Raw genomic sequence first — 25,154 nt, 5'->3', positions numbered from 1 at the left:
TCGATGTTTTAGCGCCACCTATCAAATACTATCATAACTACACTGATGATGGCTACATTTTTTTTTTTTTCAAAATGTGTATTGACGTGATATCATGATTTTAAAATAAAGAAATATGACATTTGTTACTATAAAAAATAAAAACACGCAAAAATATTTGGGTAAAATATGATTTTGGCCACTTCCAGGCTGCGAACAGCGCCATCTAGTTTTAAGCCTAAAACGCCCATACATCAGGGGTACGCTTTTATGTATAGGCTTATTGTCCCAGATTTGTGAGAACCTCTTTTTGACACATGACAGCGTCCACAATACGCAAACTCGCACAACCTAATGAACTTTTAAATAAAGTCCTGTAATAATATTTAAAAAAATCAAGTACTTATAAACAATGTTTCGCTTACTTTAAACATAATCTAACACATGTTACATTTTTGCGGATCTTCGTTAGTGAGTATTTTACGATATTAATTTATCACGCAGGATTTACTTATCATGTCATTGATCATTCATTTTTATTTTTAAACTAGTGCTGTGGCAGTCTGTCATTTCGATTCAAATGACATCTCAGTAAGTTGATAGAAATCGTATATTTGTTTAAGCGCCTCCTTGTACATAGGGCCTAATCGATTCAACCAATTCGAAATTAATCGTTAGATTTGGCAAACGATGCGTCTTAGCCACATCGCAACATACTTCAAAACAAATGTGTCAAAAATGTGAACTTACAAATCCGGGACAATAGTCAGTCCAGTATTAAATCGTTCTTGATAGTGTCAAACCAACCATACAAAGATTACTCTAAAGATTGCAAAGTATATTCCACGTGATGTGTCTTTATATGGCCTTTCAGACTACACTTCTGCACAAAGGCCTGTCCACACACGGCACAAGCGAACCTCCGGTCATTATTATGTATACGCATATGTTCTTTAAGGGTTTTCTTCCTAGCGTAAGATTTCTTACAAACAGCACACTCGAAGATTCTTTCCCCTGTGTGTTTAATCATATGGACTGTCAATTCGTTATTTGTGAAGCATTTATAAGAACAAACTTGACATTCATAATCTCTCTCTTCCAAATGGTCTCTTTTCATGTGTCTTGATAATGTGTAACGTCTGTCAAAACTTTTATCGCACACATTACATTTATATTGTAATGGGGCGACATTGTGTGCTTGAACTAAATGTTTTTGACGACGGAAATATTCTGAAAACCTCTCAGGACACTTTGGACACTTAAATCGTTTAACTAGCTTATGAACAGTATCAACATGGTTCTTATACTTCTGCTGCGTCGTGTAAACCTTCTTGCAAATCTCACAAGGGAAACTACCACCGACATGCATGCTTTTTATATGAACCTTCAATCTATATTTCGTTACGAATCCGGTTCCGCAGTCTTTACAAACATAGTTTCTAAAATGCGTGTTCATATGTCTTTCTATCGAGCCAAAAGTCTCAAAATTGAATCCGCAAAGTTGACATTCATAGACATTATCTTCAGACAATTTAAAAGGTATAATTCTATCTGTAAACTCTAAGTGCAACTTCTTTCCGTGTGTTTTAGTTATGTGAGATTTTAGCTCGTTCAAATTGGGCATGCTCGCTTGACAGATTGAGCATTTTAGATCTGTCACATCGACGTAAACTACTAAACTTTCAGCACCATATGTGCGTAATATTTTTCTAGCTTCGCTCTTCAGATGTTCAGTATTTTGATGTATTTTTAACTGGTTTAAGTTATCGAAAATGCTTCTACAGTAAAAGCAAGGGAATCCAGAGCGGCTCTTGCTTTTAAAAGGGGTTACATTGGAACACTCTAGAATAGTGGAAGCGTTGAAGATATGAGCATGTTTCTCGGTGATATAGCTTTTTCGGATTTTCGTCTTCCTGAATTCTGGTTGTTCGAGAAGTTTCGTTAGCATTCTTGGGAGTATCAGTTTACCTGTAATAAAAGAGACAAATGTATAAAATGGTTTAATAAAAAAACAGTTTTGAGAGACAGATCATGAAATAATTATGTTTTTTAAATATGGACATTTTTATACATACTTAAAATTGCAAACGGACGTCCTTAGTATGCAAAACGGTCAAGTAGTCAGATCAAGTGAAGGTAGTTCGAAAAACTCGTACATAAGGTGTAGAGGATTTTTCAAAGAAAGGATTTTTCAAAATTCACGATTTCTAAATGAGGGTCAGGGGGCCGATTTTTGAGTCTCACGGCGTTCGAATTCAGAAAATTGTCACTGAAAATAATAGGCAATTCACCTTTTTCAACCGGTATTTTAGTGACAGTGAGACTCAAAAATCGGCCCCCTGAAGTTCAACATTTGAATAAGATTACTTTCAGTACGCGGGCGAAGCCGCGGGTAAAAGCTAGTTGCCTAATAAGGGTGACAAAATGTTGTATAAAAATGAAGTAGACAGAAAACTCTGTCTCCTTTGGTCTTCAGAACAACGAACAACACATTTGTAGGTAAGAGTTTTGAATGATTCACGGTTATTTTCATTAGACTTATATTATATTACCGGTTTTCACCGGTGAAGTCAGAATTGAACAAACGTAGTGACACTGTGAGTGTAGTGTGTTTGGACAGACCATCGAGTGTGAACGCGACCAGTGGTACGCTGAAAGTGAACGCAGCCGACGCGCGCGAAGGAGGGTAGATCGCGCGCTGTCTATGCAACTTTAACATCCACCCGCCTTCGTCAGTTTTCCGTGATCATGATGCATGCAACTGCGTCGAAATATCGGGAGCTCGACAAAAATCAAAAAGGTAATCACGGTCTATATCCCGGTCAATATAAGTCTAATGAAATTTGTAGGTAATTTGGTCCTAACACGGTCCTTCATTAATATTATTTAATATTAGTTAAATTCAAAAATTGCGGAATGCTCTATACAAACTTCCACCCCCCATTTTAGGGAAGAGGGGTGTTAGAAAGAGACAAAAAGTAGCCTATGTCACTCTCCATCTCTTCAACTATCTGCACTTAAAAAATCACGTCCAGTCATAAAGTCAACCCACGATAAGTTTGCAACAATTTTGACAGCCTCGCCGGTGCAACTGTTATTCTAAACGTCAAACTTCGATGAAATGATGACGTTTACTTAACCATTACAGAGGCAGGGCTAGCAAAATCGTTGCAAACTTATCGTGGGCTGACTTTAGCTCCGTTTTGCCGTGAAAGATGGACAAACAAACACACACACACACTTCCCCATTTATAATATTAGTATGAATTACATTTAACCCTTAAATTCATAGTGATTTTCATATGCATCATGCATTTTTGACTCTATTGACAGCATGTCAAAATTCAAATTTGAATAAATCTTTGTCAAGGTCATGCATTTAAGGGTTAAATTCTAAACATACTTACCCTTCATCTAAGCAGCGCTGGAGGCCTAGCGGTAAGAGAGTGCGACTTTCGATCAGGAGGTTGCGGGTTCGAACCTGGCTTGTACCAATGAGTTTTTCTGAAATTATGTGCAAAATGCCATTTGACATTTGCCAGTCGCTTTCGGTGAAAAGAAAACATCGTGAGGAAACCGAACTAATTCCAATAAGGCCTAGTTACCCTTCGCGTTGGAAAGTCAGATGGCAGTCGCTTTCGTAACACTAGTGCCAACGCCAAAGTTGTCAAAGCGTACCCCAGGCTCCCATGAGCCGTGACAAATTTTATTTATTTATTCAATTTATATACAAAACATTATTTTAAATATATACCTAGCTCCACAAAACTATTTATATACTTTGACTGTGGAGTCAGAGCTCGCTATTATAACAAAACAAAAATATCGCTATATACACCATAATATTCTATTGGACGATCCGGTAGGAAGTAATGACCTTCGCCATTCCTATAGGATATCCAAGAGATGTTTTTTAAGTTTATTCTTGAACACTGTTTTTTTCCGTTCAAGAACAATGTTCGCCGGTAAGGAATTCAAATGCCGGGACAACGCAAGGAGCATGCGCGGATCCAGGGGGGGGGGGGGGGCATGACCCCCACCTGGAGCCTAGGTTGGCCATACAAATAGACCACGTGACCCCCCCCCCTGGGCACGAAGCTGGATCCGGCTTGGCAAGGAGGATGATGATGGCTTACCCTTCAGCTGATCCAGTTGGCGCACATAGGCATTGAGTGATGAGTAGAGAGAATCCCTGGTGGGTAAATGTCGCAGTGTGCCGCGGGGGAACCGGGCGATCAACTTGGCTTCGTCCACCGCTAGGTCAGGCGTCTCTGAAGATAGAAAGAAATAAATATATTTAAATTAAAGGAAAAATTTAGACTCCAGAGCATGTTAATATGTATTCGAAAGGCACTGGTCCCACCGCGAGCTAGTAAACTATGAGCTATCGGCTATAAAAACGAACAAAAGATAATCACTCCCGTTTAAATAAAAGAGACACGGCGATGTTTATAGCTACTCGCCCAGCGGTGAGCTATCAATATCGCCGTGTCTCTTTTATTTGCACGGGAGTGCTTATCTTTTGTTCGTTTTTATAGCCAATAGCTCATAGCTTACTAGCTCGCGGTGGGACCAGTGCCTAAGGGTAGACGTTTGCTATACGCCACCATAGGGCGGTTGAGAATTGATGGAAGGCATGAATAAATTCGCACACATCCAGCAGGTCTCCGTGGCGCAGTTGGAAGCGCGATGGTCCCGGCAAGGCCAGAGATCGCGGGTTCAAGTCCTGCCGGAGATGTGAATTTTTCCATTTTCCTTTATTTTAAAAACATGAAATATCGCTCGCAGACGTTTCTGCATGATTAAACAATATATAATTTAAACTTGTGCCTACATTTGTCCTGCCTTGTGAAAATAGACCACCGTTAGGTATACGAACTAAAACACGCCATAACACTATTAACACTGAAATGGAAGTGGGCAGGCCACATAGCGAGAGACCAGACCCTTTAACACAACTATCCTTGTCTCGCGCGAGTCCAGACTTCAAGCGCAACTTCAAGTATGGACTACGCGACAAGTCAAGTTGTGATAGAGGGGCAGTCTAACAGATGGAAAACGAGATGGACGACAAAAGGCAACACGAGCAGCACAAACTCGCCAAGTAGATCAGTCAATGAATGCTCAAAAGGGGGGTCTAGGTGGAATGGCCGAAAGCAGAAAGTTTCACTTCGGGATGTTGTTAGGGGTAGTCAGGAGACATACATACTAAAAGTCCTCGGACTTTGGACGTGAGCTCGAAGAGGGGGGGATGAAAAAAGGTCCCATTTTTTGGTTTTTTGCTCATATTTCAAAAACTATGCGTCATACGAAATTTTGGTTTACTACACCTTGAAAGCTTATAAAATTCTCTATAACTTTGATCTAGAAACTTTTTTTCTATTCTCAACCATTATCTAGGTATGAGCTCCTAAAAACTGTTAATTTTTTAAAAATCGTTTTCCCCCCCCACTTTTTGCTTCATACATTGCTCCATATCTTGAAAAATATTTATCTTAGACAAAAGTTTTCTTAAAAATCTTGTAGATCATTCAAATACCTTTCATAATATGTGTACATATGCTTCTGGGTCATGTACCGTTGAATAATTATACGACTTTAAAACGAAATGAAACAACAAATGTATGTGATAAACGTGTAAAATATGTATTTCATGAACATGATTGTATTATGATGCTGTATAAATGCATTCACACAACAGGTAACAATACAATTAGCTGTACACATCTACCATCCACCACTACTACAATCTGTGGTGCACCGGCAAAATATGACTTCAGTATTTCTTCCGGAGCAGCTGGTACTTTGGTTTGCACAGGAATCAGTAAGTTGCTTTCGTTCCGTGCCATCCCCATTCATCATCCTCCTTGCGTTATCCCGGCATTTGCCACGACTCATGGGAGCCTGGGGTCCACTTTGACAACTAATCCCAAGATTTGGCGTAGGCACTAGTTTACGAAAGCGACTGCCTCCTTACTTTCCAACCCGAAGGGTAACTAGGACTTATTGGAATTATTCCGGTTTCCTCACGATGTTTTCCTTCACCGAAAAGCGACTGGCAAATATAAAATGACATTTCGCACATAAGTTCATAAAAAAGTCATTGGTATATTAGCGAGGAAGGTAAAAAAAGTGTGGAATACTAATACAACTAACTAACTTAGTTTCAGAGGTAAAAACAGCTTAAGTTACAATTATGTCCTAACTCTTAAAAGTTTTCTACTACTATTCTACTTTAAATCAAATTTTAACGTAAAAAAAAAAGGTTTTTACTTGACGAATACTGGACCAAGTGCGCTAAAATACTCGTACCTATACTGGATCGAGTACTCTTAGATCATAAACTGTTATAAATTTGAAATTCTCATGAATGCAGAAATAACCTCATTGATTTCGTAAAACAAATCCGAATTTTTATGTTATTACGTGAACAAATATGTTAGTTATGTTACTTTGTACCTTTGAACGGCTCTCCTCTGCAAAATCATGAGTTTGCACTTGCCTCAGTATCCTTAGGAGGTATGGATATAACTTACACGTGTTTTAATTTACTCGCTGTCTCTTTGGGCGGGATGATACTAATCGGTCTTCTTTGTTTGTTTGAAATGCTGTCGGTCTCACACCTTACTACTGTCAACACTGCAATTCTCTAACCTTGTGTGTTACTGTGTTTGTTGTCCCAAATAAATCAAACAAATTGAAACTGTTTCTTCCATGTCATCTGGATCAGATGTGACAACTGTATCTTAGACAATATCCTCCCCGCCGTTATCATCAGTGTCTTCCTCTATCGTGGGGGTGTCGTTGACTTTCGATCCGGAGGTTGCGGGTTCGAACCCGGCTCGTACCAATGACTTTTTTCTGAACTTATGTGCGAAATGTCATTTGATATTTGCCAGTCGCTTTTCGGTGAAGGAAAACATCGTGAGGAAACCGGACTAATTCCAATGAGTCCTAGTTACCCTTCGGGTTGGAAAGTCAGATGGCAGTCGCTTTCGTAAAACTAGTGCCTACGTCAAATCTTGGGATTAGTTGTCATAGTGGATCCCAGGCTCCCATGAGCCGTGGCAAATGCCGGGATAACGCAAGGAGGATGATGAATGGGGATGGGCACGGAACGAAAGCACCTTACTGATTCCTGTACAAACCAAAGTACCAGCTGCTCCGGAAGAAATACTGAAGTTAATATTTTGCCGGTGCACTACAGATTGTAGTAGTGGTAGATGTGGGTATGACAAGGCCTTTATGTACAGCTAAATTGTATTGTTACCTGTTGTGTGAATGAATTTATACAGCATCGTAATACAATCATGTTCATGAAATACATATTTTACACGTTTATCACATACATTTGTTGTTTCATTTCGTTTTAAAGTCGTATAATTATTCAACGGTACATGACCCAGAAGCATATGTACACATATTATGAAAGGTATTTGAATGATCTACAAGATTTTTTAAGAAAACTTTTGTCTAAGATAAATATTTTTGAAGATATGGAGCAATGTATGAAGCAAAAAGTGGGGGGAAAACGATTTTTAAAAAATTAACAGTTTTTAGGAGCTCATACCTAGATAATGGTTGAGAATAGAAAAAAAGTTTCTAGATCAAAGTTATAGAGAATTTTATAAGCTTTCAAGGTGTAGTAAACCAAAATTTCGTATGACGCATAGTTTTTGAAATATGAGCAAAAAACCAAAAAATGGGACCTTTTTTCATCCCCCCCTCTTCGAGCTCACGTCCAAAGTCCGAGGACTTTTAGTATGTATGTCTCCTGACTACCCCTAACAACATCCCGTAGTGAAACTTTCTGCTTTCGGCCATTCCATCTAGAATCGTTCGTTGACTAAGCTAAAGTCCGAGCGTTCAGTTTATATTATAGGCCCGTCGATTTACAATCGCCTGCCGAACTCGGTAAGAGATGCAGTTTCCACAGCGGCTTTCAAGGTCAGACTTAAGATGTGGCTAACGCAAGAGTCATTCTACTCGTATGACGATTTTTTTAGTCTACCAATGGTTGATAAATTGTAATTTATTAATTAATGTTGTAATTAATAATATAATATAATAACTTATTTTACTTATACACCATTCCATCGACATGTAACAATTGTTATTAATAAATATATTTCATTTCATTTCATTTCATGGGTCAACGATGTTGTAAAATGGCAATTCTCAATCGTCTAGTTCATATTCTAATTGCCGCGACGCTTATATTTTCAGTGGAATTTGAATTCTGATAAATTAGAATTAGAACTCAAATTTCACTGAAAACAAATGAGTCGCGGTAATTAGAATTCGCCCTTGCGTCTTGAGAATGAGCGAAAAACTGCATAACCACAGCCCAAGACAGACAAAAGTTTTCCACCCCACTTTTTTTTTATTTGGAAATTTTTATGTGGTTTCCACTCAGAATCACGACCTCTTTCAATAATAATAGGAGAAAAAGGTGCCCCAAGGTTTTTTTTGCCATTCCGTTGTTACTGTTGTTAGGCTTTTTTGAGTTAGATATGACAGGTCGACTGGTCACATTTTTGACAGGCAGTAACTGTAAGGCAACCGAGAGCGGCTGGGCGGCACTTACAGCGGGGGACGGGAGTGGCCAAATACGATAGTAATCCTTATTATACTGCGCTATAATCTTACCAAAATGGCTCAGCGGAAATGGAGATGGATCGGTCATACCCTTTGAAGAGGAGCTACCAATAGCTATAAGAGAGCTATAATTTCGAATTTTAATGACATGTGTTAATAGTATTTTATGCAACATGCGTTTAAAGGAGGTCAAAACACGAGTGGCGTGAGTAACAATTTGAGGCGAAGCCGGAAATTGTGATTAAGACGCCAAGAGCATTTTTTGACTCAGTTAAACACCGTTGCATACAATATTTTTTCTACGACCATGTACTTAGTTTTCTTGAATAACTATCGTGAAATTCACACTGTTTCCTGTATTTTGACACAAAGGTTTGCACTGTCAGCTCAGCTCCCCAAAGCCTTTCCGCGCGCGCAGTATCGTTATAACAATGCGTTGCCATGGTTACAGAGCCAAACAATGCGTTTTCAGTTTTCTCGATACTGAGCGCATGCGCTGAAAGCCGGCGGACGTTGGTTTTGAGGAATAGACTTATTTAGGGTTTTAAATTTAAAGATCTATGCGCGGCCCCGTAAATGACGAATAACAGTTCGGGAGTAGAAAGATTGTCATTTATATGTTAACAGCCCTCACGATCGTATCAGCTCGTATTTAAAGGGCTAGGACAATCAACAACAACAACAACAACAACAACAACAATAATCTTACCAGAATGATTTTGCGAATGGTTAATAAGCGGCACATCAGAATCGTAGTCCCTGTCGTGGTCGCTGGCCTCTTCCTTGATCTGTGTCTGTCTCTCCACCTTTATTTCCACTTCTGTTACTGTGTGCTCACCCACTGAAATGATGAATAAAAATACAGAAAAAGTAGAAAAATTTGAGTGTTTAAAGAAAATTTTACATTTAAAAAAGTGCCATTCTTTTATTCATAATATAATCTTATATTTTCTGAGTGGTTTTTTGCTTCCAATACATCAAAATTTAAACTTCAAACTTCAAACTTTTTATTTTGCAAGAATACATGTAAATCAGGGATGTAACGGAGCTCTGCTTCTGCTTCCGTTTCTACGGAACTTCCGTTTTGTTTTGCACATCCGCTTCTGTTCCGGTTCTGTTATTTTTCAAACGGAAGTTATAACGGATGTCGGAACCTAGCCCGACGGTGGGACATGAGCGGCGTACATCAAAGACCAACAGGTCTATACCTGTCATTCGCTCATCTCTCCGCTTGCCACGTGCTGCGGTACTAAACATCAATCGCTTCATTCCATTGCGCGCCAATATTTGTCCTGTCCACGTGATTCTGTAGCGAGTGAACAACTATTCAGTGGTGCAGGGCTTATCTACTATCCCCTTAGAAGCAAACTGCCGGGAGATAAAGCTGCTAAGCTTTTATTTATTAAATGCAGTTTACTTCTTTTAGAATCACTCCATTCAATTTAAAAATTTAATTGTGTGTTAACAATTACACATATAACTTTTACTGGTTACTTTTGGACTGTATTGTACTACCTAACAAGCAAGTTTTCTTTTTGTTTCTAAAACCTTTTACGGCATAATAAAGGATTTTTATGTGATTTTTAGCGAGTAAACAACTAAACATCTTAAAGTTCAAGGAGATTAAATTTTTTGGATTGTAATGATATAAGATAGAATATAACTATAGACTGGATAGGTAACTTTTCTTTTCGTTTTTAAAACCTAAGTGGGCTTAAAGGTTGATTATTCCAAGCCAGTTCTTAAATTCTTAGTTCGTAAACAGTAAACCACCACCCAAAAGTTCTAGGTTATACCTATGTGGTATTTTTTCTTTTCGTTTTTAACACCCATAAGTTCCGCTTCTGGTTCCGGTTCCGCTTCTGCTTCCGTTAAACTAAATTCAAAACTTCTGCTTCCGCTTTCGGTTCCGTTAAAAACACATCCGTTACATCCCTGATGTAAATACATAATATGTCTTAAAACTAGGGAAGTGTCAGTGTATTCGACCAACAGGCATGCAAAAGATACTTAAACAGATTAAAAATTGAAGTTATAAAATGTCAACATGTAACTAACCTACCTTCGGAAATTACAAAACAATAAATTTTAAATCATGTCAAAAAATAGGGTAGGTTCACATTAAAGGTATTAATGGTTACAAAGCTAGGCAGAACGGAACGGTTATACATTCAATGTCAAAATAAAACTAACACAAAAACAATATAGGTAAATCAAAATTTGAATTGGAAAAAAAAAACAGAAACATGAAACAAAAAAATAAAACCGCCTTCAAAAATAAGCGCGTTACAAAACACGGAGAAACTAAAAAGCCAAAAATAATAAACCTTTCAATTCAGATTTCTTATCGTATTGCAATAAGCTAAACATCCAAATTATAAACAAATCAATTATTTTTGTAGTCGGTACCAGACCTGTTCGTCGCCTAGCTATTGCCTGTTTGCCCCACCCAACCATACACAGGCTGGTACCGACTCCAAAAATAATTGATTTGTTTATAATTTGGATGTTTAGCTTATTGCAATACGATAAGAAATCTGAATTGAAAGGTTTATTATTTTGGCTTTTTAGTTTCTCCGTGTTTTGTAACGCGCTTATTTTTGAAGGCGGTTTTATTTTTTGTTAAAAAGTTTATTTATTTGTTGATTTTTAGTGGTTCCTAGTGATATTATATGTATCAGTCCGAATACATGTACAGTAGTGAAAGAATTATCCTTTAACTCCTAACCATTGAGGAGTTGACCTTCCATCATCAGCTCAGTTGATTTTTAGTGGTTCCTAGTGATATTATATGTATCAGTCCGAATACATGTACAGTAGTGAAAGAATTATCCTTAAACTCCTAACCATTGAGGAGTTGACCTTCCATCATCAGCTCAGTTGATTTTTAGTGGTTCCTAGTGTTATTATATGTATCAGTCCGAATACATGTACAGTAGTGAAAGAATTATCCTTTAACTCCTAACCATTGAGGAGTTGACCTTCCATCATCAGCTCAGTTGATTTTTAGTGGTTCCTAGTGATATTATATGTATCAGTCCGAATACATATACAGTAGTGAAAGAATTATCCTTAAACTCCTAACCATTGAGGAGTTGACCTTCCATCATCAGCTCAGCCACATAAAATTATTACCATCAGACGTAAATACTGGTGTACCTTTGAAAAATAGACTAAAAACATTACATGTGCCTATAACATTTGAAGAGTTCCCTCGATTTCTCCAGGATTCCATCATCAGACCCTGACTTGGTGCCAATGGGACCATCTCGGGGTTATACCGGTTCGATCAAAAAAAAAATTTTGAAAATCGGTCCACGATTCTCGGAGATATCGAGTAACATACATACAAAAAAATAATAAAAAAAAAAAACATTCAGTCGAATTGAGAACCTCCTCCTTTTTTGAAGTCGGTTAAAAATCAAAATAAAAATCAAATTATATCGAATTCGCGCTATATGGGGTTGAATAAAGCAGGGTATTACTGTATGTAGACTTATATTGACCGGGATATAGACCGTGATTACCTTTTTAGGGTTCCGTAGTCAACTAGGAACCCTTATAGTTTCGCCATGTCTGTCTGTCCGTCCGTCCGTCCGTCCGTCCGTCCGTCCGTCCGTCCGTCCGTCCGTCCGCGGATAATCTCAGTAACCGTAAGTACTAGAAAGCTGAAATTTGGTACCAATATGTATATCAATCACGCCAACAAAGTGCAAAAATAAAAAATGGAAAAAAATGTTTTATTAGGGTACCCCTCCCTACATGTAAAGTGGGGGCTGATATTTTTTTCATTTCCAACCCCAACGTGTGATATATTGTTGGATAGGTATTTAAAAATGAATAAGGGTTTACTAAGATCGTTTTTTGATAATATTAATATTTTCGGAAATAATCGCTCCTAAAGGAAAAAAAAGTGCGTCCCCCCCCCTCTAACTTTTGAATCATATGTTTAAAAAATATGAAAAAAATCACAAAAGTAGAACTTTATAAACACTTTATAGGAAAATTGTTTTGAACTTGGTAGGTTCAGTAGTTTTTGAGAAAAATACGAAAAACTACGGAACCCTACACTGAGCGTGGCCCGACACGCTCTTGGCCGGTTTTGATTTTTGTCAAGCTCCCGATATTTCGACGCAGTTGCATGCATCATGATCACGGAAAAACTGACGAAGGCGGGTGGATGTTAAAGTTCCCGGTCACGGTCTATATCCCGGTCAATATAAGTCTAATGAAAATAACCGTGAATCATTCAAAACTCTTATTACTGTATGTGTTTTCAACTAATTAGGGCAGTTGCAACCACATTTTACAGACACATCATCGACATGCAGTTGATGTCTATGGAACTTCCCATACAATAAAATTTTTAACAAACAACACAGTTTGGTGCAACCGGCGCATAGTCCTAAATAATAAAAGACTAACCATTAACAAAGACAGTCTCCTTGCTGGCAGCGAGCAGCAACTGCTTCTCTGTGTTGACGACCATGGCTCGGAAGGTGCTGGCGTCTCGGAGACGGTGCACACACGACGAGCATATTAGTGAGCTGATGGACCTTGTGGTTGACATCTGTGATAATAGAACTGCAGTTAAAAATTGACTAGTTAAACAGAAATACTCATATGCGTTCCCGGGCGAATACAATCTGGGTGTATTCAAGTCAAGAGTGAATAGGCTATTACTGAACCAGTGAGCTACAACCTCGGCCTTGTCGTCACTTTCCATCAGGTGTGACTAAGGTCAATCACTGGCCAGTTTATAATAAAAAAAAAAATCTATTCAACAATAACAGTTTATATGTATATTACAAATGAATACTTCTTTTTAAGTCCAAAAATACTATTTATTCGCGATAAACATATATTTGTTTCATATATTTATTTATTCCAATCAATCGGCACTGACAGATTAACCTTACATGCTACTTGGCATTATATATTACTTAGTGTCTAACATATATATAACAATACAAACATGTTTAATACTCATTGAAATACTTTTAAAGTTACTTTTTAAAATATTACCATATATATAACAATACAAACATGTTTAATACTCATTGAAATACATTTAAAGTTACTTCTTAAAATATTACTTGTGTTAAGAGGTAATAATTTTCCTACAGGCTAGATGAAATTTAGAGACCTAACTTTTTAATAAACAAATTAAAAAAAATGAATGAATGGACAGTACAACAACAGAAAGAGATGAACTAATATACGGCATATTTTTCCTACAAAATCTAGCGAATAAGGTTTATTAATACGCTATACACCTAACAAACATAATTTTGTTACAGAAAACTTAATAACTTACGTATAAATTAAAGCATTCCATGAACATGTTGTAATAAATTTCTCTAACACCATTGTTATAATATTCCGTCATGATGTCCTTATGGTGGCCTTTGGACAAGCAACACCGACATTCCCCGTACGTGTTAGGTATATCAATATCCATTTTTCTAAATTATTTACCACTTAATTTGCTAAAATTGAAACGGAGATGCAATCGTTTCTTTGCTTTCTCGCCGAGAAATTCTCGGCTTCGCTTGGCTTTGATGATTATGAATGTCAAATTTGACAATTGACATTGACAACAGATAGAGCTGTGCATGTAAACAAATCAACTGAGGGTTCCATTTGTCCGATACGGAACCCTTGACCTTGTAAAGAAATCAATTAATTTAATAACATAATTTATAAATATATAAATAGTACAACATACACTTCCTCGTGCACATAAAGTATTAAAAAAAACATTTGAGATATAAACCAATATAGAGAACGATTTTGAAAGTCAAATTAAATCGACCGATTATATTTCATGCCATATCGTAAGACAGTACTATAACTGTCAAGTCTGTCAACCAAAAGTCCAAACTTCCAAAGCTTTGGGGCCTATGTTTGGGGCACAGTTTTATATTTATTTGTTATAAACTGGTTAAAATATTAAATACTCTACTATTTACATTATAGGACGAGATACTATTCTTTGGAGCTATACAATCGAGCGCAAAGAGGAGACACAGAGACAAAATATCACAAAATCCTCCCCCATTTTTGCGTTCCGCTGCTTCGCTCCACTCTAGTGGACAGGCAGCCTTCAAATGAGTTTATTTATGTGTACTTGATGACAATAACATTGCGGTCATTATTATTATCAATGAACTCAAATCTGATTCTAACTTAAACTAGTACCTGGTGAAGTTTATAAAATACTTTTCCAATGCCTACTTGGTGAAGTTAAACTTATTGAAAAATGGACTACATTCATACTTTGTACGGAAAGTGCCGCTGTTGTCAGGAAACAGGAGAGCATCGCGATGTCTTTAAGGAATATTACTGTGATGGGTCTCGTGAGGTGTACTGCAATATATTCTTGGAATGTTTCAACCTTTTCGTGAGTATTTGGGCAATTTTTTTCAAAGATGTCCCACTTTTTTTGTAACATTGGATTTTTTTACGCGATTCATACTCAGAATCGCGAGGTCTTTCATTTCCTGATAGGTTTCCATACATTTTTCATACCTTCCATTTTGTTACCTAAAAATAGGGTTTGCAATCTATTATAGATATTCGAATATCCGAATTATTCGAATATCCGCCAATATTTTTATCCGAAAATATTCGAATAATCTAAGTGAAATTATCCGGATAAACGGATAATTTCTATAAACATTATTTTTTATTTATAAGTGATATATTTAATAGATAGACGTCACTTGAACCAATTTCGATCAATTCTTAATACGGATAATGTTATTGCTAACAAGTTAACACCTATTTATCTTCAAAATCAAACTAATATTTACAAAACAAAGAAAGCATTCGTGAACAAGAAGTAGGCAGAATGCCTCACCCCACGCACTCGTTTTTTATCGAATATTCGATTAATTGGATGATTAAAAAAAAAACATAAAAACGTTCAAGTATTATTTTTTAATATGAAAACGTTACCCCAACCTACTTTCATTACTGCTAATAGCTAACGTGAAGTTATCTGTAAAACCATACTTAATAAGGGAGATTTATACCTAGATTTCCTGGTCCCTTTTTTTTGGAAATTGAAATTTAGCGCCTCACTCCGAATTTAGCTGTTATCAGTTCCATGGCAATTTAGTACTCCAGAATTCCCTCCACTTCACTAAGAAATATAAGGCATTTTCCTTTTAAGTCATTAGTTACATGCATACACAAAAATCGGTCTAATTACTACTTATACTTTGAAATCTTAGCCGATCTACTGATCAGCTTGGAAACTAAAACCCATCAAATCGCTGCTGAGCAATTTGAGGCGTTTTGGATTTGAATGTTTAAATAAGTTCGCCTTTGTACCTCCTCCTTCTTCATTCTTTTAAATTTTATGTCTGGTATATTTTATGTTGGTGGTACAATAAAGAATTTACTTACTTATTTATCACCTCTTCTCTTCCAGTGGTACTTTGGTACCAGCCACTGTGCAACTAAGGTTTTAAATGATCCACACCTGGATAGAAAGTGTCTTCGACTAATTGCTTCTCTTTTTTTGGTTATTCTGTTTTGAACGAGTACCTATATCTTTGCTCATTCCTGTTCTAAGACCCTAACCAGGACGTTTTTGTTTAGAGCCTACGAAAAGAGTTTTCAACTTTTTATATTAAGTATCCGATCCGGTCCAAGATGGCATTTGGTACGGGCGTAGGCATTTATGAAAATGACTAGTGACTACAGTGGTAGTATCAGCATGGACAATTATGCCACTGTCTTCCAAGCCGAGACATACCCAATAATTACCTGTGTACATAAGAATATAGTTAGACAAACCCAAGGAAAGAATATCTATATACTCAGCGACAGTCAGGCGGCACTCAAAGCCTTCACATCGCCCAGAGTTGACTCTAGACTGGTATTAAACGGCATCCAAGCTCTTAACAAGCTTGGAAGGCAAAACAAGGTGCAACTGGTATGGATACCGGGGTACGAAGGCTTCATTGGCAATGAAAATGCTGATGAACTTGCCAAGGCCAGGCCGGATCTGTAGACAACTTCACAGATCCGAAGGAACCATTAAAGCGGCTATTAAAGACCAAGCAAAGGCTAATCACCAAAAAGAGTGGGATGCCCTGTTAGGTCTGAAGCATTCAAAGCTCTTTATGCGGAGGGTTGAATCTGGATGGAGCAAAAAGTTAGGAAAGCTAGGCAAAAGAAAACTCCAAATTATAACGGGGGTGTTCACAGGCCATTACGGGATCAAAGGAATTTTGGCCAAGATGGGACACGCTGACTACACTGATTGTCGCATGTGCGGCGAAGAGGAAGAGACCATCAGACATCTAATGTGTGAATGTCATGCCCTCTCCAGACAAAGAATGAAGAACTTTGGAGCAGGCTACCTTGTACCAAAGGACATCAGAGAGCTACCCATGAGCCTCATCATCCGATACGTGGAGATGGTCGAGAAGCTCCTGAATAGCTGAAGGATCTTAAGATCGAAGGGGGTAATTTCACAAAAGATCCCGATGGGTCGAAGTGTAGCCGGAAGGGCCCCCGCAGATTTAAGATGAGTATCCGATCCGATCGAGCGGAGGACCGACTCCTATACATTCTCGAAATCATTCAATGCGCCATCTTTGATTTTTGCCTTTGACATCCTTCCTACATCCGATATCGGATCGGATAATATGACAACGCTGTATGGCCCTATAACCATCATTATATCCAATGATGTTGTCTCACGTTCCACTCTCAACAAGCCATCCTCTCTACCATCCATTTCCAAGGTAAAGGTGTTGTCAGAAAAACTTCTCCTTATACTTTACACCTAACTAATTACTACTACTGTCTTATATCAACAGCTCACTATCTGATTGCAAGATTCTAGTCATAGAACGAAATAGAGATAGAGAGCTAGGTGTGTTTTAATTTCTACAGTTTGCTGATTTACGCAAAAAATAAATAAAATATGTAGGTACATTTCGCATTTTGGCGCTCATCTATCTCAGCCGTTATCAATTTCACGCTTATACGCACCTGGAACATTAATTTTGTTCCGTTTAATAAATTATCCGAAATTATCCGAATTATTCGAATATTCGAATAATAAAAATTGTATTATCCGAATTATTCGAATATTAAAAACTCGTCGGATAATGCAAACTCTACTATTTGTTTTTACTAACTTTGATTCGGTGAATCCTAAGCTTTACCATGGCGACTGTTGTAGTGATAGGGCAGCAAATTCGAGCCCTATTTACGACCACATTCGCTTCCCTAGCCTCTACCGCCCAAAGTGCCACAACAGTCCCGTCACCGCCAGCATCTCTCCTGACACAGCTCTTGGCAGTAGCTCAGGCGATCACTGCCTTCCACGTGCAGCCTAGAGTTCAATAGGCTAGCTGTACTTCGGCCTTTTACAGAAATATAATACGTTATAGTGGATACTGATGCAACTAAATATTTAAAGAAAATTTCATTTTTTTTCAAGTGTTAACGGATTAACGATTAACTTTAACTTACGTTAAATTTGTCGAAATGTATCGCTTTAACGATTAACGAAGTTAACTTTTTTAGTAACGGATTAGCGATTAACGAAGTTAACTATTTGATTAACGGTGCCCAGCTATGTGTATATGATGCAAGTAAAGAACTATTGAACCATTGAAAGAAAGATTTTTGTGAAATAAACACTAGCCACAATCTTATTTTAAATTATAATACTGTAATATTGCGCCTTGTGCCTTATTGTGTGTATTGCGCCTGTGTGGTGAAGAGTTAAGAATTTCACCACCCCCTTTCTTCCCGTGGGTGTCGTAGAAAGCGACTATGGGATATGGGTTAAATTGTGGCGTAGGCGAGAGGCTGGCAACCTGTCACTGCAATGTCACAGTTTCGTTTTCTTTCAACCCCTTATATGCCAAGAGTGGCACTGAAGCTTAAGTTGTTTCATGTGCTCTGCCTACCCCTTTATGGGATACAGGCGTGATCATATGTATGTGTAATACTGTAATATCTAAATCTGCTTTCTAAATTTATTTTTCTCACTGCACCCACATACGCGAATTTCTGTTTGGCCCTATGGTTGACTGGCAGAGAATGCCTTAAGGCATTAAGTCCGCCATTTGTACTTTTTTTTCCAACTGTGCAATAAAGTTTATATAAATAAATAATATACCTTCTACCTAAAATTTTGTAACAAATACATGGTGCTTGTGAGCATTGAGAGAGATATTTTAACAGCGTATTCTTGATCCCATTAAAACTAAAATGTCATATATACATTTCTGGATTTCGCCTAGTTTCAGAGTTATTAGTATAACTGATTGAAAAAAAAATCTTTTTATTACTCAGGACAAAAGTCTTTAACGGTCTTGATGCCATTATGGAGAAGAGTCTCACTATAGTCATTGTCAAATTGTGAGAAGTAAAACCTTAACAAAGTGTTGAGCATTAGACTCTTTCTTCGTTTGTCGCGACATCTATTGACAAGTAGTAGTACTGATAATTTACGCTAGTTGACGCGTGATTGTCGCTAGATGTCACTTAACTATGCCTATACAAATAACCCGCATTTACTAATGTATGTATGGGTTACAACTCTTCCCATACTTATTCCTCTATAGTAACTATCGCGGTAACCGAAGACAATATACCTTCTTAGAATAAGTTTTTAAAAATGTATTTGCTCACTGTATGGTCTTTGGTCTGAAATAGAGATGGGCCGAATATTCGGTAAATATTCGGTATTCGGCATATTCGGCAAGTTTTTCAATGTTCGTATTCGGCCGAATAATTCGGTTGCTTTGCCGAATATTTACCGAATAAACAAAGTAAAAAAATAATGAAGATCTTACGTATTCCTTTGGATAATAAGCTCCTATTTTAGTAGCTTTCTAAGGAACTACTAGAAAGAGATAATTGCCTATGCGTCAAAATACAAATACAAAGTTGGAAAAACCGTATCAATCAATCAATCAATCAAAATATTGAGAAGAGTTTAGAGTTGTTTTAACTAAGTTTTAGTTAAATTCACTAAATCGTAATAACATAATTATGTAGTTCTAGTAACATAATATATGTAACCATTATCAATCATTTAATAGTTTTTTCTTAACATCCGTTTTCTAAATATGGTGTAACCGAATATTCGGCCGAATGTTCGGTTCGGTAAGAGCTGAACCGAATGTTCGGTCGAATATTCTTATTCGGCAAAGTCCATATTCGGCCCATCTCTAGTCTGAAATAAAGTTTTTTTTTATATATTAAACTATTAGTGTTCTATGCTTACAGAGAAAGATCTACAGAACCTTGAGAAAAAGCAAGAAATGTTCTTTGAGCCGGTGATTGAGATACAAGAAGGGGCAATGGAAGTAAAGAGAGAGCCAGATGCTGATGATTATATGGAGACTGAAGACAAGGAAGGTGAGTTTTCATACCACAGATGTCATATATACCATAGATCAAGCAAACGTATCTACTTAGCGTGTAAAATGAACTCAGTGAAATCCACTGAGTTGTCCGTCTTTAATCGCAGCTTGCAGCTTTCGGGCGTCAATTTTTGTAAGTTGAAGTCAATCAAAACATAAAAAATGCCTCGTTACGTGATATTCAATTGCAACAACACAAAAATTATGAACAATCAAGAGCCTGAGACATATTTAAAATTACAGGCAAGAAACAACTTCAGTACAAAATTTGACACGCTCGGCCCCTATACAAATAGATGAACTTGTTTCTTCTATCTAAATATAGTTCTGTGTTTCATACAAACAATTTTTGCGGTGACCGCTTTCCATCAGGCGGACCGTATACCTGTTTGCCACCGACGTGGTATAAAAAAAATAAAACCATAAATTCACCAGCTTCCACATTTTCACCAAAACTTACTATTTTAATTTGACGCCACTCGTTTCGAACTTCCTTTACCTCAGTACAGATGGTACGAGGGTCGGTTGATAAGTATCCGAAATGGCACAGAAATAAGACAATATATCTAAATGTGATATTTTATTTTTCAACGTAAGTCCCTTCTAAGTCTACGCACTTAGTCCAACGTCTCTCCAAGGCCATTATCCCATTTTTAAAAAATGACTCTTAAAGTCCCTCAAAATACCTATTAACAGCATCTATGACTTCAGTATTCGAAGAAAATTTTTGTCCGCCTAGCCACTTTTTGAGGTTCGGGAACAGATGGAAGTCGCAAGGGGCCAAGTCTGGTGAATACGGGGGATGGGGTAACAATTCGATGTGCAACTCCTCGATTTTAGCCATTGCAACTTTGGCTGTGTGAACAGGGGCGTTATCCTGATGGAGCAAAATTTTTTTCTTTTTTAAGTGAGGCCTTTTTTCTTGAATTGCGTTGTGGAGGCTTTGTAACAGATCTGCATAATATTGGGCGTTTATTGTTTTTCCCTTTTGAAGATAATCCACAAAAACTACTCCTTTGCAATCCCAAAATACGGTAGCCATTACTTTACCGGCGGACTAAACCGTTTTCGCTTTCTTAGGGGCAGGTTCACCCCGATTGGTCCACTGCCTAGACTGCTCTTTTGTTTCTGGCGTGTAGTGGTGGATCCACGTCTCGCCAACCGTTATGTATCGACGTAAAAACTCCTTAGGATTATGCCTGTACTTCTCCAAACACTTGTCCGAAACATCCTTGCGGGTTTGTTTTTGCTCGTCTGTCAAGAGACGCGGCACCCAACGTGCACAAAGCTTGTTCATTTCCAAATGTTGATGCAAAATGTTAAAAACACGTTCCTTTGAAATGTTTACCATCTCTGCTATTTCCACCAATTTCACACGACGATCATCTAGTACAATTTTTTTTACCTTGTTGATAATTTCCGATGTCGTTACCTCTATAGGCCGTCCGCTGCGGGGAGCATCTGTACAGCTCTGCCGACCACGTCTGAAGTCGGTAACCCAAGTGTGAACTGTGCTTAAAGATGGCGAAGAAGAGCCCAAAACGCGGTCCAGTTTGGTTTTTATTTGTGTTGCAGTTTTACCTTTCAAAACATAATACTTAATTACCGCACGCACTTCGGATTTTTCCATTTTCATGAAAATCAATACAGCTTTTCTTTAGGTCTCTCGAATATATAATTATTCAATTTATAAGAACCTAATATTGCCTTGTTATTTACGTAAAAGCCTAAAGATTAGAATGACATTACAACTTTTTTAATTATATTTTTTTTAATTACTCACTTCGGTGACTTATCAGCCAGCCCTCGTAATTTTTTTACGCACTAGTGCGAGAAGTGGTTCATTATATATCAGGTCAAAACTTCGGGCCATCTGTACTGAAAAACGTCGTACGATACACGTGAGACAAGGAAATTCGTAACTCGTCTCGATTTAAAACACTCCCTTCGGTCGTGTTTTAATTTATGGCCACTCGTTTCGAACATCCTTTTTTACGCACTTGTATCGTAATATACTATTTCTTGCAGGAAAGGACACTCGGTCAAAACATATAAAACCCCTACTTATCAAGAAATCTGAAAGTAAAAAAAAAAGCGACCAGCGACCCGTCATCACTGAGAAAGCAGCTTACATCGACAACGCACTGCTTATATTGGAGAACTCCAATGTTACTGCTTTCAAGGTATGTACATATCATCATAAATTAAATATAACAAGATCATACCATCCCGTACATTAAAATGCGACCGCCTAAGACCGCGCTTACACTCCACCACACATAGATGGCGCTACAAAAAATGTCTTGTAGCTTTCGATTATACTTGTAGATGGCGTTAAGTGTCACTTTTGACATAGATTTACGGCTCGGAATTGACACTTAATGCCAATCTACAAATAATCGGTGGCAACAAGGCATTTTTTGGTGGCGCCATCTATGTGTGGTGGAGTGTAAGCGCGTTCGTAGGCGGTCGCATTTTAATGTATGGGATGGTATGATCTTGTTATATTTAATTTATGATATCATAGAGGAATAAGCAAGGAAAGAGTTGTAACTCCATATTTTGTAGCGTCAATCACGCGTCAAATAGCGTACATTATCAATACCACTACTCGACACTAGGTGTCAACAGTGTCGCGTCTGCCAAAAATTTGATAGCAAAACAGTTTACAACATATATTACAAGCAGAAGGAATTGAAGAATACTGATTAATACTATTGTAATATTAGCTAAAAATTGTTGAGCAATTAGACTTTTCGTTCGTCGCGACATCGACGCGAGATTGACGCTAGATGTCACTAAAAATAACTCGCATTTACTGATGTATGGAGTTGTCAGTCTTTCCTCCTTATTCCTCTTTGGTATATATTTATAAAATATATTTACATACATATTTATATCATATCGACATTACCCCAAAGTATACGGCCGTACGAAATAATACTACAGAAGTGACCGATGAAGTAACATAATGATATTCATTAAAAATAATAACATGATTTTTAACCTATCAAAAGTTAATTGTAAAACTTTGGACTTTTCTGCAATCTAAAATAGAATAAATGTCTACACTATTGCCCCAAAGTATAATGCCATACTAAAGAAGTGAGTTCAAGTCTCATCCAAGAAAGCTAAATTTTCCACTTTTAAATTTATTTAAAAAATTTTAATATTTGGACTGAACATAAACTATATTTTTTAAACTTTCTTTTAGGGAAGAAGCAGAGAAGGACTGCCTTGTTACTACTGCAAAAACATTTTCGACAACATAGAAGAATTAAGGACACACCAAAAAGAACACAAAATAGCTGACATAAAGAAATCTTTACATTCCCTTAGCACTTACTGTCTCGTTATAAATGTGGACATAACATACTTAAAGTGTACCTTATGTGATACTGGCTTAAATACTTTAAAAGATCTTCAACTCCATCTAGAATCGAAACATAACAAAAAGTTTTACCCTAAGTTAGACGACAGATTAATACCATTTAAAATACCTATGGATAATAATTATATTTGCCAAATATGTGAAACAAAGTATGAGACATTTGGATCAATAGAAAGACATATGAATGAACATTTCAGAAATTATAACTGTGATAAATGCGACACGGGATTTGTAACTGGTCACAGATTAAACACACATATTAAAACAGCTCATGTGGAAGGCAATTTTGAATGTGAGACGTGTAAAAAAGTGTTCCCATCGCAATTAAAGTTGAAGAACCATGTAGATACGGTGCATAAAATGGTGAAGCGATTTAAGTGTTCAAAATGTTCGGAGCGATTCACGGATTATTTTAGACGATACCAACACTTAGTTGCAATACATGGTCAGCCGCAGGTAGAATATAAATGTAATGTTTGCGATAAAGTTTATATAAGAAGGTATATGTTGTCGCAGCATATGAAGCGAGATCACATGGAAGAGCGTTCATTTGAGTGCGAAATATGTTTTGCGAAGTTTTTTGCTCGGAAAGAGTTGAACACGCATATGGTAAAGCATAATGGGGCAAGGATATTTGAGTGTAGTGTGTGTAAGAAGGCATATGCGAGGAAGAAGACGTTGCGAGAGCATATGCGGATACATGATAACGACAGGAGGTTTGCTTGCGCGGTGTGCGGACAGGCTTTTGTGCAGAACTGCAGCTTGAAGGGACATATGAAGACGCGTCATCCTGAGGTGAATTGTGTCGCTTAACTTCAAAACTGGGTAAATCCATTCTGCTACAAGGTTGATTATCTTTCAGATCATCATCATCATCATCCTTGCGTTATCCCGGCATTTTCGGCGGCTCATGGGGTCCGCTGTGACAACTAATCCCAAGATTTGGCGTAGGCACTAGTTTTACGAAGGCGACTGCCATCTAACCTTCCAACCCAAGGGGTAACTAGGCGTAGGAATTAGTCTGGTTTCCTCACGATGTTTTCCTTCACCGAAAAGCGACTGGCAAATATCGAATGACATTTCGCACATAAGTTCCGAAAAACTCATTGGTACGAGCCGGGGTTCGAACCCGCGACCTCCGGATTGAAAGTCGCACGCTCTTACCGCTAGGCCACCAGCGCTTCAGACTTTCAGATCATATTAAATTTTTTATATATTCAACCTTAAAGCAGAATGGATTTACCCAGGTTTGAAGTTAGCGACACAATTCGGAAAAGTGAAGTTGTACATTCGACTACAAGGAGATGTATCCACTTTTTCACCTTATTTGCGTTGTAATAAGGCGAAAAAGTGGATACATCTCTTTTCACCACACCAACTGGTAAAGGCTTTCTTTGCTATTCGAAAACAGATAGCAAAATTGCATTTTATCCTTGTGGATAAAATGCAATTGCTATGCTGTTTGTCTCTGTTTGTTTTGCCCCTTGTGGGGGCAAAGTAATTTCATACGAATTTTAACTCGATGTCTTGCTGTCGATGTCTTGATGGCTGCTAGATTTTGCCTATAAATTATGATTATGAATCATAAATATTGAATAAATTAATGGATTTCATTTATTTGGATGTTTTATAGTCAGTATTTTGTTCGTGTTGGTGCGGTGAAAAATTTTGTGAAAACAAATAACTATTGTAGTCGACTGTACATTGTCACAGAATTAGATTTAGATAGAAGAAATAAGTTCATCTATTTGTATAGGAGCCGAGCGTGTCAGATTATGTAC

General features: G+C 37.5%; 2 protein-coding genes across 2 annotated transcripts; one reads left to right on the top strand and one right to left on the bottom strand.

Moving 5' to 3' along the window:
- Positions 1–650: 650 nt before the first annotated feature.
- LOC125239874 (zinc finger protein 25-like) lies at positions 651–14,126 on the bottom strand. Its single transcript, XM_048147600.1, has 5 exons — positions 13,895–14,126; positions 13,003–13,147; positions 9,287–9,418; positions 4,116–4,250; positions 651–1,947 (listed from the first exon to the last, which is right to left on the bottom strand). The coding sequence occupies exons 1-5, from the start codon at positions 14,036–14,038 to the stop codon at positions 797–799; spliced, it is 1,707 nt and encodes a 568-aa protein (XP_048003557.1). The 5' UTR covers positions 14,039–14,126; the 3' UTR covers positions 651–796.
- Positions 14,127–19,271: 5,145 nt separating this feature from the next.
- LOC125240129 (zinc finger protein 540-like) lies at positions 19,272–24,282 on the top strand. The gene is made up of 4 exons (XM_048147976.1): positions 19,272–19,287; positions 19,846–19,977; positions 22,011–22,165; positions 23,197–24,282. The coding sequence occupies exons 1-4, from the start codon at positions 19,272–19,274 to the stop codon at positions 24,184–24,186; spliced, it is 1,293 nt and encodes a 430-aa protein (XP_048003933.1). The 3' UTR covers positions 24,187–24,282.
- Positions 24,283–25,154: the final 872 nt, after the last annotated feature.

This window comes from Leguminivora glycinivorella, chromosome 26 (assembly GCF_023078275.1).
Source record: "Leguminivora glycinivorella isolate SPB_JAAS2020 chromosome 26, LegGlyc_1.1, whole genome shotgun sequence".
In the NCBI taxonomy this organism is placed as follows: Eukaryota; Metazoa; Arthropoda; class Insecta; order Lepidoptera; family Tortricidae; genus Leguminivora; species Leguminivora glycinivorella.
The sequence above is the reverse complement of the archived record's forward strand: the minus strand, read 5'-3'. Positions and strand labels throughout refer to the sequence as shown.